Below are 18,719 nucleotides of genomic sequence, written 5' to 3'. Positions count from 1 at the left end.
GGACAACTCAATTTAGAGCCAGATTTGATGTGAAATGTCAGAACTTTTTTTTCATACAAAAAGTAGTGGAAATCAAAATCTGTGCCCAAAATGCTGTTGGGCCTATGGGATTTTAATATGGTATTATTGAGGATTACTGAACCAAGTCTTAAGATACAAATCGACAATAATATAAATGAAGATGAAATAGCCTAAATGGATGTGCGACCACTACATGGCCAACGTTCCTTGTTGATTGTAAGGGCCATAAATGTTCCAAAAGGTAGACATAACGAGCCAGACTTGAGGGGGATTTTGCTTTCGGCTCCTACCACTGTGTTCTAATTATGAAGCTTACTTCGGAGGAGGGACAAAACTGACCGTTTTAGGTAAGTAAATGTATTTCTAATACTGGAGAAAGTTGGTTCACTTCTTGAATTCATGTTAATTGAGGGAGTGAAATTTTAGGAAGTCGGCAATTAATTTTTTTGTTCCGTTTGTGAAGACATTGTGGCATTATTTCTCTAAAGAAGCCTGAGAGGGAAGATAGGAGAGGATCTTCCAAATAAGCAAGACAATTAACAGTGTCCATGCAAACCTAATACCGGAAAAACCCAGCTGGTTCACTAATGTCCTTTCGGGAAAGAAATCTGCCACCCTTACCTGGTCTGGCCTAAATGTGATTCCAGACCCAGGGAAAATGGTTGACTCTTAAACGCCATCTGGGAAATTGACAATAAATGCCCTCGTCCCATGATTAATAAAAAAAGACATTCTATTTGGCAGATGGAAACTAAACAAGAGGACACATTCACAGACGAAAAATATGTTAAATTGAAATCTATTCATGCAGTTCTAACATATATATTGTGAAAAATTAGTGTCCGTTCTACAAAGATAGATAGTTTTTTTAAAGGACGCTATCAGAATTGAAAGGCTGTAATTATCAGGAGAATTGAAACTCTCTGGCTTTTTATTTCTGTTATAGTAACGATAAGGTTGAAGAGTGACCTGATAAGTGTTCAGATCTTCGAAAGGAGTTGTAATAGCCCAGAAGTTTTCATTAAGTGATGTGTGGTGATGTGGAGGGGGAGGGGTGGGTGTGTGGTGTTGTCCAGAAGAGAAGTTCGAGTTGTGGGAAAAGAGGGGCAGGATGGCCATTAAAATTCCAACTGAAAATTCCAGTGGAATTTCCTTCCCCAGGGCGTGCTGATGACTTGTTACCTTGCGGAATGAGTTGGCGTGAATAGCTTAGATTGAGTCAAAGAAAAAAAAAACATATGAAGGAACGAGGAAATGCTAAAAACAGTGATCAAAGATTATTACCATTTATAGACGATCTATTTTAAAGTTGCCAATTGAATTCCATATTGTTGTAAGTTGCTGTATTTGTATACCTTGCAGCGTCCATTGTCTAACTGAACTTTTCTACTGTGACATAAAACTACCGGAGTTAAAAGAGTTACATTCTGCAGAAAGATTCAGAATCTTGGTTTGCAACATATTAACTAGCGGACATCAAGGGATGATCCAACTAATGTCTTTAAAATTCTTGCAAGATTCGCTTACATAGATAACCATGAACTATTTACTTTATTTACTAAGGACGAATAATGAATGATGTGCTAAACCTTAGAATTGGAATGGGATTCTTCAAGAATGATGTGTTTTTTTTCATGAACGCAGAGTGTCCTTGGAACTCCAGATGCGCAACTCCGAGAAAATTGTTAAAACAGGAGGGATTTGGGCATGAGTGTGAAATATTCAAATCTGTAACCGATTGAATATGTCGGCTTTAAGGTTAGACAGGGACAAAATAGAGATAAGCCTAATTACTTCTTAGAGCAAACTCGATTGAGAGAATGTACCCGCGCTCTCTTCCTATAATACCATTGTCCTCATGCTTCCATTCTCGTTTGGTCGTAAGTTCTTCCCCTTATTGTTTCATGTGCAAGATCCTCAGGAAAACTAATAGTAGGCACCTGAGATGTTTTAAAACAGGCATCAACCCCTGTGCTCTGCTGATATCTACTATTTCGGGGCTGGGACTAAAGTGACTGTTTTGGGTAAGTTCACGTTGGCAGATGCATATCACTGAAAGAAATAGGTTACATCAATATATCTATGAACTTACCTACGTGCGTATCAATCTGTCTGTCTTTCTGTAATTCAGATTGTCTGCTTGCCTGTCTGTGTATCTACCATCATCTGTCTTTGTACCTCTGTTAGACACCACGGTATTTTTGTACTGTTGTTTAGCAAAGTGCGGGCAGTTCTAGCAACCCTCTGCATTTTGGGGACGGGACGATTTTAACGGTTTTGGGTGAGTTCAATTTCTATTTTTGCGACGAAGTAAGAATGGCATGTTTTAAACAGAGTTGAATGACCTCTTACGCAGTAGCCAGGGGAAATCTTTCAGTACTGTCAGGACCGTAATCTTAGACAAAGGACATGCAGGTCCACAAGTAAGGGGACAGGTACATTAAGAAAGTAATTCACATCACTTGGAAACATCCTGGTGAATTGACGGGCTTAGATCAGACTGCTGGTACCTTTTGTTATCCACAAACCACGTCAAAGATTGGGGATATGGTGGAATTCTGCCCGCAGACTGTTATGCAGTGTTTTTGTGATATGATACATTGGCGTGTACAGGTGGAAATCAACCCTTGCATTTTGGAGATGGCACGAAGTTGACTGTTCTCGGTAAGTCAGTTATTGTTCAAAGTCATCCCTCATCAATCGGTTAGCTCAGTTGGCTAGAAGAATGGTTGCATTCCCGCATTGGTTGAGGCTGCCATAAAGAACTTTGCTTTTAACAAACCCGTTCAAAGATGCTATTACACACCTGTGGAGTAGATGGAATTTGAACCTAGGTCACCTAGCATCAGGGATAGGGACACTATCATTGTGCCACAAGACCCCCTTCCCAGACCGCTCCTTCTCAACCTAACTCCTGGCCTGAGTCGTGCTGGCTCCTGTTTTAAAAAAAGGGCCTGCCGTTCTCGGGGAGCTGATTTTCCAGGGTCAATCTTTAAGTATTGAAACTCTCAACCTATTTATTGTAATAAATTCAAAGGAAGGTCAGAAACAATGGAATTTACAAGGGCATACATTTTCTTGAAATTAAAAGAAAATCGCTAACTAATTTCACATTAGAGGAAATGTGCGTGGGCATGAATGAGACATGAATTGTCAACAAGCTATTTTGAAAGAAGGTATACGACCGGATTAAGAACTCGATTCCTCCAGTTTGCCCCACAGCTGAGATTAAATTAACTTGCCATTTATTGAAATCGATTCTACTCCATATTCTCTACAACTCCTAGTTCAAAACTCCCCCGGTCAACATTGAATATAATGATTCAGCCTCCCGAGATCACCAGGAAGAGAATTCCAAAGATACGCCGACTTATGAGAGAAGAAATTTCATCTTCATCTCAATTTCAAATGGGCAGCCACTAATTCAGAATTGTGTCTCAAGAGTTGGAGATTACCCATATGAAGAAACATTACCTCAGCATCGTCCTGTCAAGTCCCATATAAAACATCCTAAGCTTTAATAAAATCCGTTCCCATATCCTCAACTTCCAGATGCAGTACGATTTATTTTAACTGAACCTCTATGCCACTGCCTAGACCTCAATTTATTGACCATCCCTAAATGGTTTTGAACTGAAAGGCAGACTCTAGCCATTTCAGAGGAAGGTTATTGTCCAGTAAATTTCTCTTGGTCTGTAAGTACATCTAGGCCAAACCAGGTAAGGTTATCTGAAAGATACCAATGAGTCAGATGGCTACTGACTCTAATAGACAATGGTTACATAGTTGCCATTAAATTAGTTTATAATTTCAGATTTTACGTAATCAAAGCTGCATGAGGATGGGAAATTAAAGACATAAAGCAGTAGAAAAGATTCCAAGACCAGATTAAAAGTGCAGCAGAGAAAGATAAAGAGTTTTAGGTTAGAATAACACAGTAAATAACTTAATGGACAAACCTGTAAAGACTACAGAGCCAGGAGTTTTCAAACAAGCGTGGCATGCCATGTCAGGAATTTATGACTATACATTTGCTGCTGGTTCTAAACTCTTGTGTTGGTTAAGTGATATAGAGTCAAGCTGGCTCTTCAGAGCAAAGCAATATAAGATAATATTTTCCTGTTAAAATCAAAAGCAGTTTTAAACTAAATGCACATCCGAGTGAATAATATGTGAACACAATCAAAACCATATTCTTGCACAGATTCCAAAAGTGTATGCTTCCAAATGCCATATTCAAAATTTGCTGAACCAAATTCAATTTTCAGTATTTTAACTGACATGAACTAACTATCCTGAATATCACAGACTGATTGAGACACCCTTGTTTCAAATGCTCCTCCATTACTTTCATGTATTGATAGTTGTGAGACAGAAGGATAAATTAATCACAAAAAAAGGTTTGGAATGAAACATTGTTGTAAGTGAAAAGCACATTAATTAGAAAAGGGTTGACAAAAGTTAAGAAGTGAAGTTGTACCTAACTTTCACAAATCATGAAATAGGTTCCAACTGAAATAACATATCTGCTTGCAGATATGGCTCTGAAGAATGTCAAGGGGCTGCACAAAAGATTCATTTAAATGGTTCCAAGGATGAGAAAGTATATTTGAGTGTTCATACCAGAGAAATTGGTATTATGCTCCTTAGCATTTAGATGAAGTTTCGACTAAAGTTTCAAAAAAAGTGAAGACTCTGGATGCATAAAATAACCAGGAACAGTTTTTGTCAGCAGAGGTATATGTAACCTAAAGTAATTTAGTGAAATTGTGAAGCATATTTTTTCAGGCAGCATGTTATTGTGATCTGGAAACTATTGCATAACAGGGACATAGAAGCAATATTCAAAAGGAAAATTGGTCTAACTTTGAATGAACAAGATTGCCTCCAGCAAGAAAACCAGTAATAAATGGTTATATATTTAGAAATATTGGAGAAATGTCTACAGTAGAGTTTAGGAGGTAAATTACAAATTGAAAGTATAAATTTGTGAACTATGAATGAAAAAATTGTGAAAATTCACTGAATAGGCTTGAATGGGATTTGTCTGAAATAGAATCATAGATACATATGATCTGCAATAGGCCATTTACTCCATTCAGTCTGTTCCAGCATTCAATATGATCATAGCTAATTTGTGACCTAAGTCCAAATATCCTTGCCCAAAACCTGAATATGTGTTGACAAAAACAATTAGCCTCAGAATTAAAGCTTGCAAAAGATATTTCAACAACTGTAACTTGCAATTGAATTTTATTTCTGCACCATAGTTTGCCTATGGAAATGTTTCTTAAATGCACTCCTGAGGGTTCTGACCCCAAAGATTCGATTATAACCTTTGAGTATTAACGTGCCCAACCTGCAGAACTATTTCATCTCTATCCAATATATCAGTCCACTTCGTTATCAGCTCCCCACTAATTTTGTAAAATCTAGTTATCAAAATCCTACTTAGCGTCATGTAACATTTGAAATATATATATAATTTAAGGAAGGTAAGCAAGGTAAGTATTTTACACAGGGAGATAGGTGCCTGGGAAAGTCAGCAAGAGGAAGTGGCAGAAGCAGAAACAAGCAAAATTTAAGAGGCATTTAGACAGACATATGAACAGGCAGGGAATAGAAGGATACAAACTGCTTGGAGGCAGATGGAATTAATTTAGAATGGTATCATGGTCAGCACAGATATGGTGGGGTGAAGGGCCCATTCCTTTGTTGTACTGTTCTATGCTCTATAATCCTAATCAATCAACTGCTTTCCCTTGAATACCAATAAGCATTGTGATGACTGAGTAGCAGGGCAAATTGTTAAATTAGCTACATAAGGGAGCACAACAAAAGGTTAAGAAATCATGAACTGAGTAGAAAGAGACATGAAGTGGAAAACATGATGGAAAATGTAATCAGTTTAAAAAATCATTTTATTGATATTTCCTGTAACAATTTACTGTCATTAGTAATTAAATACAGCACGAGCAATGGTTACATTTTTGGCCCAGAGATGTTGATTAAGATTCTCTTAAAAAATATCATTTTAAAAATACTGATACCATGCCAGTTTAAACAATTTGGTAGCGCATTGTAAAGTTTTGTGATATTGTGAATTGAAATATTGTAGTGTTTATATTGCAGTAGCCAGTTACTCTTCTGCATTCAAATTAGAAAATATAAAGCTCTGTGTACTTTAGAAAATATGCATGTAATGTATTATTCCAAATTAGGATTTTATAAAGGGAATGTTGACTATGTGCGATTTACTCTTTAGTGGAGACATCTGGACTGAGAAGGCAGTATTTTAAAATTGGAATTATAGCATTTAGAAGTGAAATCCAGGAGCATTATTTCATAGTAATCAAAATAGAATTCAGGATCCTTTCCCCTACAAAAAGAACATTGAACCTTCACGATTAAAACTAATAGATTTCTAAAGCACGAGGGTATCAAGGGGTGTTGCAAATGATGGTTCTGCTTCAGGAACTGAAACACATCCCAGCCGAATTGCCTGTTTGGATTAGAAGTTTTTAAATGGGTATTTAACATTGTGCTACAACAACAACAGTCCATTATATTTTGGTGAAGGCACTAAACTGACAATTGCAGGTAGGTAAACGTAAAATACATCAGTGGTTTAAAATATTTGCTACTATATTGTAACATTTGTCAATTTCTAGTTACTTCCCTGTGATCTCACTTCAGTTAGAATATTGCAAACCCCAACTGACATTGTAAGATGCATTACATATTCATAAGGATTTTTAATTCACAAATATACTTTATTCATAAAAACTCTCTCGTGCTGTCTCTCTCTGTCTAAAATACATAGTCATAAATGCAGTTCAGTTCTGCATAGTAGCATAGCAAAGAAACAAACAAGCATTGGTGTTTCAATCTATCCAAATAAATGAAAGTCATCTCTTGCTTGAACAAGATTGTTTTTTTACATGCATTTGAGGCACAGGGAAGTTTGAGGCGCAGGGAACTGAATGGTGGAAATTATTTCTGCCAATCTGTTCCAATGAAACCCTTCGTGACTGTGAATGCACCAGCTAACTGTTGGTAACATACATTGGGAGAACAAACTTAGCTTCTCCAGTCTCTCCACATAATTGAAACCAAATCACAATTTTAGCAAAATCTCATCTTCTTCTTCCAATTTTTTGACATATGTTCTATATGTGATGCCGAGAATTGGACACATTACTTCTGCTGAGTCCTTATAATTAGCAAAAGATTGAAAGGGTTATGAAGAACAGGTGGAAGAGTAGAGTTTAGGATGAGATCACTCATTATTGCATCAAATGGCAGAGCAGGCTTCAGGGGCTGAATTGACCACTCTGCCACCTAGTTCTTATGTTCTTATAACTGAGTGGCCAGTAGTTTTATTGCCAGGCTGCAGGTTTTCTCTCATCTGTGAGTTCAGTTTATTCATGTGGTGTCCCAGGACGAAGCTGTCATTTCTAGGAAGGTACGCAATCTCAGTGTTCAAAGTTTACATGACTCCAGGTATTCATTCTTCGCTTTGTAATTATCCCCAGACCTCATAAACTGAAGCTAAAACTGGAAAAAATGAATTGCAAGATTTATATTTCATAAAGACACTGTTACTAAGCAAACAGATTATAAGATTTTACCCATCTGAATCTATCTTGCCTCTTTAGAAAATTGTTAGGAGTCACCAGTATTGGCTTGGATTCACATTAAGGTGAGACCTGAGCAATAATGCCACATTTCCACTCCTAAAGCAAATTAGTGAATGTATTAAGTTTGCTATGGCATCCTGAAAACTTCTCATTCTCACTTAATATTTAGCGCAGAAGGAACTCATTTGATCCATCTTACCTTATAAGTTAACTGCAAGAGTTACCCAGTTACTATCACTTATGATTTCTCATTATAATCAGCAGTGTTTTCCTTTATCCATGATTCCAACTGAAAGTTATTGTCAAACTTGCTTCTGTTGCTACTATAGATGATACATTTCCAGTCATAACGAACCCAGTAGTTTTCAGAAAAATATATAGCATGGCCTGTAATTACTTACTCACCCACCAATGGAAACAATTTTTCAACTTTTATTCCATGTAAATCCTTCATAATTTTGAAGACCTCAATTAAAAATGCTTCTAATGTTCTCTTCTCTGAGAACAACATCTAGGCTCGCCATAATAACTGAAGCCCCTCATCCTTGGTACTAACTCTGGTCACCCTGTTCTCATGTACTCTCCATATACTTTGGCATATTTTATTGATACCAATATTTTTTTCTAACTATTTCTAATATAAACACCAGAAATGCAATTCCATCATGAAAGCCCCCAAAACTGTTTGAATGAAAACATCAAAGTAATGATTTCGTTTAAATCACTATTAAAGCAATTACAAATTCGCAATTTTTTGCAGCAGATGTTAACTGCACTACAAAAATACAAATTACATCACTGGAAGTACAACTACATTTTCAGTGCCAGCAGAATTATTGTAAGTTTACCTCCACTTACTTGCCAATTTCAAAACTTCAATTGCTGGTGCTTAACAATTAGTCAACTGTGTAGTTTCAGGAACACTTTAATATGTTTCTGGATAACGAGGTATATAAGTAAATTGATTTTGGAATTTGGGCTTCTAGATTATCAGGTCTGGGTATTATGAATTTATAAGATTTCTGCACATCTCCAATTCAGGTCTCTTGTCCATTCCCCCAGTCCTTAACCCTTCCAATAAAGCCCTTGCCATCAGCTGCCCTAAATGTCTAAACTGCACAATTATGTTCCTAATTATTTTTATCTCTCCCTTGCTCTTCCTTTAAAAATAATGTTTTAAAACTTTTATCACCTGCCCTAGTGCCTTGGGAGGATATATTTTACTGCATCAATGGCACTATATGAATAGATATATATTTATTTCTATGCATTTTCTAAATTGGGGTGAGGGAGTTGTTTCATTTCCTTGATTGCCGCATATTTGGAATAGTGCCAAGATGTTAGAGAGAGGCAGGAAACATTTATGGAAATGCTGCTAGTACTAGGGGACTTTAGTTATGTGGATACACTGGAAAAGTTGCAATTTTTAAAATTCCAACTTATACGCAGTAATATTTTGCTCAAGGCATTCTGGTCTACTGTGGCTGGCTCACAGCTTGAGGTAAGGGTGAAATGTTATGAATTCACATTGGTCAATTTCAGGTTAACTGGTTCTCAAAATTACCATCTTGTTTCAGCATTTCTATTAAGTTGCTCCATTGCAGCATAGTTTCCTCCAAGGCAAAGTGTTATAGTTTCAGAAGATTTTAACCCATTGACTAGGCAACTGGCTTAAATCTTCAGTAGTGATGGAATGCCTCACTATAGAAGATTGGTGTTAAGGAAGGATTAATGTAAGGCTGATACAGGAGAGTGATATATGTTGGAGAAGCTGTCCTTCAGCTGACACATTAATCTGAAACTCCATCAGTTATCTCTCATAGGTGGAAAGGAGCAGAGGGCCAAAGTGAAGATGAAGGAATTTTTTCCCAATGTCCTGAACCAATGTTTACTGCTTGAGAGAAAAAAAATGTGGTTGTTTATTAAATTGTGAGGTCTCATCTCTAGTTCAATGATTGATGTGTGAACATAGTCATCAGATTCTAATGTTTCTGTTCAATTGTGCACACTTGGCTTGAACACGTTATGGATTTGTGGCATTGCTTTCTCCTTAAATATTGCATCATTTAGCTTAAATATAACTAGAAACAGTTAAGGTGTTCGAAATTTGCCTTTTAGCTTGTGTAGTTCTCCAAAATCCAGTTTTGTATTCCAAATGCAGAGACTGAGTCTTCTCAGCATAGACACTAACTGTCACAAATGCAGATGATTTTTATTTTCGGGTTGTTGTCTTTCACTATAACTATGTTTCACTGACAGTCACTCAGTTTACTACTGAATGAGCGCTAAGATCTTAACAATCTAAGAGGAAAGGAAATGCCTTTCTGGTTGTAAAATGTTAATTACACTGGTAGATTGCACCATCGAAAAGTATACCATTCAACCCAACATTTGAACTCTAGCATTTAAACTCCATGCAAGTCCAACCTTAGTTCTTCTACTGTAACCCAACCGTATAACTTCCTTATTTAAAAATTCATTCATGGGATAAGGACATCACTGATAAGGCAGCATTTATTGCCCAAATGACAGTTAAGAGTCAACCATGTTGCTGTGGATTTGGAGTCACATATCGATCAGACCAGGTAAGGATAGCATCTTGTTTTCCGTAAAGAACATTAGTGAATCAGATGGAGCTTTCTAACCATGACAATGGATTCCCGATCATCGTTAGACTCGTATTTTCAGAGTTGTTATTAATTGAATTCAATTTCCACTGTCTGCTGTGGCAGGGTTAAAACCTAAGTCCCAAGAATATTGTTTGGTCTCAGGATTAACAGCCCATCGATAACACCACCAGGCCAGTGGCTCCCCATACTTTTAAAAATAATCTCTTTAAATAGCTTCTATTGACTCCATCTATACTCATTTTCTCAGAAATCCACACAAATAAGAGTAGTGAATTTCACATTCTCACCACCCCATGAGTAAATAGGTTTCTCTTGAAATCTCCACAGGATTTATTGCTGACTGTCTTACGTTTAGGATCCACTCATTTTAGACACCACTTTTCCTCTTTCAGAATTTTAAACCAACTATTCACTCACCGTATTCATTTCTTTTATATCGAGAACTGCTGTTATGAAAGCCCGTTGTGCCATTTCTAAAGAACTCAGCTTGTTCAGTCCAACTGCTTCCAACAATGGTTTGGAAGAGTCATTGGGTCAATTATTTTCTAAGACAGAAATGGGTAATATTCAAGATTTTGATGTCTGATAAATCAAGACCTATTAATATTTTACCATAAACTATTTTTCATGGAGATGGAGCTGACTTTTGGTTGTGACTCTGAGTGACTTTCCCACCTGATATATGCTATAGAATTAAATTCAAATAAATATAAAGTCAAGTTGCATCAAACTTGAGACCATTCGACCCATCAAGTCTGTACTGACCCTCCAAAGAGCGTCTATCCTGTAACCACATACGTTATGGCTAATCCACCTGACATGCACCTAGCATGGTCAATCCATCAACTATCTTTTGGACTACTTGAGCAAAACAGAGCAACTGGTGGAAATCCATGTGTGCACTGGGACAATATGCAAATTCTACATACGGCATCAAACACAGTTTTATGTTTCTGTACTCTTTACAATACTTTCACATCCTGCCTGAAATATGGTGCTCAGGATTAGAACAATGGTCTTATACAAGTTCAAAATAAATCCTTGCTGAAATACTCAGTTCCTCAATTAATAAAACTGAACACATTAATTAGCTTATCAACTGCTCTCTCTGCTGTGCTGCCTTTAATTTCCTGTACAGATATACACCAAGGTTTGTCTGTTAGGACACAAGTTTAACATTGTATCCTTTATTTGATACTATACCTCCAAGTTCTTCTGACCATGTGTAAAACTTCATTTTCCAAATATTCTCCCATTGCACCAAGTTGTCTATATCCTTTTGAAGTTGCACACAGTTCACAGTACTGTGAAGTTTCATATAATCTGTAATATTTGAAATTTTCATCTGTGCACCAAGGTGTTATGTATATATAGATCATTTAAAGGAAAAGATTCCTGATGATTGGCCTGAAAATATTAAAAATCTAGAATCCCTACGGTATAGAAAGAGGCCATTCAACTCATCAAGTCTGTGCTGACACTCCAAAAAGAGTCTATCCTGTAACCACATATGCCATGGCTAATCCACCTAACATGCTGAGATTATCCAGGGCAGGTTAGCATGGTCAATCCATCAACTATCTTTTGGACTACTTGAGCAAAACAGAGCAACTGGTGGAAATCCATGCGTACACTGGGACAATGTGCAAATTCTACATATGCAGTTGCCCCAGCCTGGCATTGAACCAGGGTCCCTGGTAATTACGTTGAGCTCCAAGTGTATTTGCAAGTCTGTTATGCAGTACTGTATCAAAGGCTGTCTAGAAATCGATATACACCACATTGTCAGCATTGCCCTCATCAGCCCTATTTGTTACCTCTTCAAAAAACTCCAAAATGTCAATTAAGTGTAATTTTCCATTAAGAAATTCATATTAGCTTTCTCTACATAATCACATTTTATGAGTGCAACCAGTAATTTGCTACAATTTATTGTTTCTACATATTTCATTCTTAACACAGACGTTAAGCTGGCCAGCTTGTAGTTGTTTGCCTTTTTCTAATACATTTTTCATGAAAAGCCTTTTTAAAATATGCTATTGGATTTATATCCATCACAAAGTCATGGAAAACTTTCCAGTATTTTTTGTTGAATTCTCCAATCTCCAGGCACCACCCTAAGACTAAGAACAACAGAAAGGAGATCAAAGGCTCCTCAGTTTGCATTTTTTTTTCACTTAACATGTTTCAATGCACCTCATCTGCTCTTGGCACCTGGTAAACTTTGAAGACATATAACATAATTCTCAATTGAATATTCTGTTTGATATCTGTTCAGAGCACATCATTAATTCTTCACAATAATTTGAATAAGTTTTTATAACCTAGAGAAGTAATTTTATTTTGTTGTACCTATCACTTTCAAAAAGTTGCTGGTGCCTGTTCTAGCTTTCCACCAACAGGCTGGCTAAAACTTTGAAAATACACCATTGTTTAGCTACCAGGCTTTCTGTCAATCTTTGGTTGCAATTTATGCCTTCCAGGTCTATTTGTTATCAGACATCATTAAAATTGGTTTTCACAAATTAATTATTATTACTCCAAATTGTTCCTTGTCATTTTCATTGTAACGCTAAACTTTATGATACAATGATCACACAACTCAATCTTTTCCCACTCACCCTTTTAATCTTTTCCCACTCACCCTTGAATGAGGCCCACCTCTCTCCCAATAATCAAATATGACAGTTTTTTTGTTTGCTTCATAGTTTCACTGAAAACATTCTGATGTAGAAAATTCTGACACACCATAGGAACTTGTAACCTTCTCTGCCCTTTACACTATATTCAGACAATTAAGGCTCCCATTGATACAATTCTATGTTTTGCTCTTCCCTGTAATTTCCTTGAAAATCTTTATTTTCCAAAAATCAGTGGGTTACAGACCATAGCATCTTTTTTAAAAACTGTATTTGATTTGACATGTACAGCTTGAGTTGATGACAGAAACAAATCCAGTAGTACTATGTATTATATTAATATATGTGTATATACATTTGTGTGTTTGTGTGTGTCTGTGTATGTTAGATATATTCTATAAAAGTCTAATTACTGATTTTGGGGAAATTTGTTATTTTGTGAGACAAGTGGTTGGATTGTCAGGGTTAACTTGGTATTTCTACCTACTATCATGTAAGAGACAGAAAAACATCCTCATTTATTGGAACAGTTTATGGTTACATTGCTGGTCACAAGATGTAGAAAACAGCTATGAGCAGAATTAGAAATGTTATCTGTAGAGTAAATGATGGTCAGTAAATTAATAATAGGTTTGACCAAAATTCAAAAACACTTTCAAATTGACAGGAAAACATTTAAAGTTTAGGACAGAATTACACTACAGTTAGTTACCAATAAAAAGATCAGATTTGAATTCTCACTGTTTTGGATAAAAGGTACAAAGAATACACAACATGCAAAGAGATTCAATTGTTTATTATTAGTATGTAGCATGATGTCAAGAAAACAGACAGCATTATTTTGTATTTTACATTAAGCTAATTGTACTATGTAAAAATAATGTACTATTTTAAAATTGCAGATGATTTCCAATCTCACACGTGTTCTTTTTCTTTATCGTTGTTTAATTCACACAGAACATGATCCTAAGAATCCTAACATCACTATCTTTGAACCCTCACCAGATGAGATTAAACAGAAAGAGAAGGCAACTGTGATTTGCCTTGTAACTAACTTCTATCCTGACAATATCAAAATTCACTGGTTTCTGGATGGCACTGCGATATCAGCGACTGATGAGAAAATTCAGACTGACGTCAATTCTATGTTCAAAACTAAGACACAGACCTACAGCATCAGCAGTCGGTTCAGATTAGATGCTCAAACCTGGGCCAAGTCTAAAAATATTGAGTGCAAAGTGGAACATTATTACGAAGGATCACAACCGACAACTCATTCAGAAATTTTACCCATTAATGCTGGTATGTGCTTGTGTTAACCCCATATGATTTTAATTTTAGCTTCAAAGAATACATGAATGTTGATTTAAACAGTGTCTGTGCTCTTATGAATAAGAGAGTGAGTAGATACATTTGTAGATAAATAAATAACCAGCTAAATAATTCAAAAAAATAGATAAATAATATAAAGTTAATGGGAAACAATGTTCTAAAATCTTGCAAAAGCAGCATCAGACTGTATGCAGACTGACATACAACTTATGGAATCCCAACAGAGTGGAAAGAGGCCATTTAACTCAATGAGTCTGCATCAACTGTCTGAAGAACATCTTACTCAGATCTAGCAACCCCATCTCCCTGATGTACCATGGCTAATCCAACTAGTCTACAAACCACAGGAATATTTAGAATGGCAAATATATTTAATTTGCACATCTTTGGACAGTGAAAGAACCCTATGCAAGCATAGGAAGAACATGTACACTCCACAAAGTCACCCAGGGTTAGAATTGGACCCATGTCTGTGGTGCTGTGATGCAGCAGCGCTAACCCCTGGGCCACTGTGTGATGGTCTGCATCTGAACGATCACTCCAACAAGTACTCTGAGACTAATTTTTCTATTAAATCTCTTTCAGAAATCTGCGGCATAAGTAAAGGTAAGTCACGACATCCTTCTACCTGCTTCAGAATATCATGTTTTAAGAATAGTATGAACAATCTTTGAGGGGGTGTAAGGGGATTATCTGCATTGGATCTAGAAATGGGGTTGTCACCTACAAGGTTAGGCTGATGAAGCTAGAATAGTTCTCCTCTGTAATAAAGGAGATTGAGGGGATATTGAATGAAGGTGTATGAAATGCTATAAAGATTTTGATAGCATGGACAAAGAAAATCTGCTCTTTTAACCGATGAATACACGGTTTAGGGCGGACGACTTTAGGATTTGTATGAGAAATGCAGGAAAACTGTGAGAAAATATTTTCTTTTGCGATAATGCTAATAAACTTGCCGATGTGGGTGGTGAAACAGAAACAAACAATTATTTCCAAAGGATGACCACTTGGAGCAATAAAATTCCAGGTCTATGAGGGTAGAGTGAAGAAATCAGGAAGATTAGTTTCTTTTACAATTTAATGAGTCAAATGGCGTTCTTTTGTCCATGATATCCATGACTTTAAATAGTCGCAGTGCATAATGGCAATTGTAAATGTGTTATTGTAACAGATATTTCATGCAAATAGTTACATCCCAATAAACTTCTTTTTTCAAATGATGTAAGTTTGAACTGCAGTCACTGCAGCAATATGAGGATTATAATAAGCAATTTTCACATCACATACTCCCACAAACTGTAATGGCCTGATAATTTGTTTTGGTAATTTTGGTTGAGAGGAGTATGTTATTCCAGGGCCCTTGCAGAATGTCATAATGTTACTGGATGCTTTACATCTGCCTCAGAGGAAAATAGATCGCTGAGTCAATGCTTCTGAGCAATAGTGTAGATTTCCCTCTCTCCTGACACTGGAAGGAGGGCTTAAGTGACCACAAGAGAAAAATGCTCTACATTGATACAAAATCTCATGCCTGATACGAGCTCTCAACACATGCATTTCTGAGTTCCAGGTTTAAATATTTCCTCACATTTAGAAGTAAATATTCATGCAATTCCTACAGTGAATAAAGGTATTCAAAATGTAACATGGTACATCATTGAATAATAATTGACATAGAGAGATAGGATAGAGGGCAACTTCCTGCATCAAAGGTGGACGTATTCTATTTTACAGCTTAACTTTACATTGAGACCCTAAAATAAAGATATATTTCTTTTGTTAACAAAAACAATTCTTCCTTCAATAAAACATTTTAACAATGTTCATTACAAATTTCTTTGTAGAAGTGAAAATGCACAGCATGGCAACAGGAAAATTGACATATCTGATCTTGATTTGCAAAAGTGTCTTTTATGGAATATTCATCTCAATACTTGCTTGGAAAACTAAGGTAAACTCAGTAGACTTATTAAAGAATGCATTCTAAAACTTGGTTATTGATATTCATTCATAGAATTATTTACAAGTTTTAGTATAGAACAGCCCATTCTGCCCAAATGGTGCCTTCCACTGTTTTTGTGAGCTTCGTCCATTTCATTCACCTCTAGCAACATGTCCCTCCGTTACTTCGCACATAATTTTGCTTAGGTAGCCTGCACCATTAGAGCATCCACACGATTTATGGTAGGAAGTGAGACAAAAACTCTCGGGCAACTGTTTGAAATTGTGCTATTGTTATAGTTTTTGTCCATTCAAGGTTGCCCATCAACTGAATGGCTTGCCAGGTCGTTTCAGAGGGTAATTAAGAGTCAACAGCTTTGCCATAGATCCACAGTCCCATGTACGTAAATATGGCAGATTTCCTTCTCTGAATTATATTAGCTAACTGAATGCAGCATTAAAAATAGTTTATCAGAGTTGCTTCATTCAGGGCTACATATTTATGATTTTATTACAATAACATCATCAACTTTGTTTTTGTCATTAGACATCTTCCAGCAAACGATTTGACTGATTAAAACAAAGCAATGAAGACAATGAACAGATGCATAGCAGAACATATGGGAGAGAGGAAGAAGCAAGAAAAATAAATATTGTGTTTATCGATGGGATAAAGTTTATCTAATTAACTCCTACCATGCCAGTGTAAATATCTCCACAATGTCACCATGGCAGATGAGTGGAGAACATTGATGCCTTGCCTCACCTTTTCCTGTTGAAATAAATCCTTTCAGAGTCTTGACATCTCCTTGTTTTCCTAGTTTTCCTAAATAGGTTAAGATTTGAAGTTTTCATAGTATTTTTCCTTTTTTTGATTACTTATTAATCCATAATCCTTAAAACTTTATAGAGAACCATAGAACTCTTAAAGCAAAACAGAAGGCTGTTTAGCCAAACGTGAAAATACAGATCTCCTTGAAAAATATTAAAACCAAAACCATTTATTACAATTAATTCCAAGATAAATGATTTGATCTTTTCCACTTCCTGTGTGAAACACATCCCCTGTGCTAGTCTAATAAAGCTATGTATATTGTTAAGCAAAAACAAAAGATTGTAACTCAAATCTTGTTTAAAATAACTCTTGTCTGTTAGCCTTCAAACCTTTATTGCTATATTTAGAATTCATCTAATAGATTGCTGATGGAAACTGTGATCCTTATTATTTTTCATAGGTTTCTCAATGAATCAGGTATTGACAGTTTTCTCATGATTTTACCCTTTACACTTTCCTTTTGTTCAATGTTTAAGAAATAAACAGAAAGTTTATACAATGAAAGCTATTGTTTGTCATTATTATTTCAGTTCTTCCCTCTTCACCATGTTAGCGTTCTAAACATGTTCAAAATGTGTAGTCGAATTGTTGATAAATGTTTGTTGGCCCTAAGTCTATCTGAGCAATCCAAGATACTGAGTAATGATTGGGGCATGCAACTGAAATACAGAACTGCCATGATCAAATTGAATATCACAAAATGTGCCTGGCATTTAACTGTTGTGGGGTACCAGTGGGGTAATCCTTTCCTCCTGTTGCAATGTAACAGGCTTAATGAGATTGAAAGATTTTTTTTTCTCTGTTTTAATATGACCAATCATGTCAGCATGAAGGCCTCCAGGCAATTGCATTTTAAAAATTCATTTTGAGCATGGGACTCGCTGGCTGAACCAGCATTTATTGCCCATTCCAATTTGTCTTTGAGAGGATCGGGTGAGCTTTTTTTTTGGACAGCTGCGATCCTCATCCTCTGGTAGACACACAATGCTTGAGGGAAGGAATTTTAGGATTTTTACCCAGCGAAAGTGAAGGTATGGCAATATATTTCCAGTAAGGATGGCGAATGGATTGCAGATGATGGTGTTACCATGTGTTTTCTTCTGTCGTCCTTCTAGATGGAAGTGTTTGCGGGTTTTGAAGGTGCAGTCTAAACGTATTAGTGAATTTCTGTCACGTATTTTGCAGATAGTGCTCACTGCAGTTACTGAGCATTAATGGTGGTATAAATGAATGGAGTCTCAGTCAACCAGGTTGCTTTATTCTGGATGTTGTAAAGCTTCATGGATATTGTTGGAGTTGCACGTATTCAGACAATATCCTAACTTGTGCCTTATAGTAGGTGTACAGGTTTTGGAGAGTGTAGCATGGTGGTTCAGTGATTTGCACTACTGCTTCACAATGCCAGTGACCAAGTTCAATTCCAGTTTTGGGTGACTGTGTAGATTTTGCAGTGTGCGTTTGTGTGTGTGTGTGTGTGTGTGTGTGTGAGAGAGAGAGAGAGAGAGAGAGAGACATGGGGTGAGGTTGGGTTCTACTGAGTGCTTCAGTTTCCTCCCACAGACCAAACATGTGCATGTTAGTTGAATTGGCCATGCTAAATTGCTCATGGTGCCCAAAGCTGTGCACAGGATGTGGAGTAGCCATAAAAATATGTGGGGTTATGAGCATAAAGTGGAGG

At 36.5% G+C, this 18,719-nt stretch overlaps 1 protein-coding gene across 1 annotated transcript in view; it reads left to right on the top strand.

Annotated features, from left to right (window-relative positions):
* LOC132836553 (T cell receptor beta chain MC.7.G5-like) overlaps positions 1–17,476 on the top strand; it is a 51,073-nt gene extending 33,597 nt beyond the window's left edge. The window contains exons 3-7 of the mRNA XM_060855897.1: positions 333–368; positions 13,888–14,232; positions 14,848–14,868; positions 16,110–16,216; positions 16,754–17,476. Of these exons, the coding sequence (XP_060711880.1) occupies positions 333–368; positions 13,888–14,232; positions 14,848–14,868; positions 16,110–16,216; positions 16,754–16,780 (536 nt within the window). The 3' untranslated portion in view covers positions 16,781–17,476. The remainder of the gene's footprint in view (positions 1–332; positions 369–13,887; positions 14,233–14,847; positions 14,869–16,109; positions 16,217–16,753) is intronic.
* Positions 17,477–18,719: the final 1,243 nt, after the last annotated feature.

This window comes from Hemiscyllium ocellatum, chromosome 47 (genome assembly GCF_020745735.1).
Source record: "Hemiscyllium ocellatum isolate sHemOce1 chromosome 47, sHemOce1.pat.X.cur, whole genome shotgun sequence".
Lineage (NCBI taxonomy): Eukaryota > Metazoa > Chordata > Chondrichthyes > Orectolobiformes > Hemiscylliidae > Hemiscyllium > Hemiscyllium ocellatum.
This window is presented reverse-complemented; position numbering and strand designations above follow the sequence as displayed.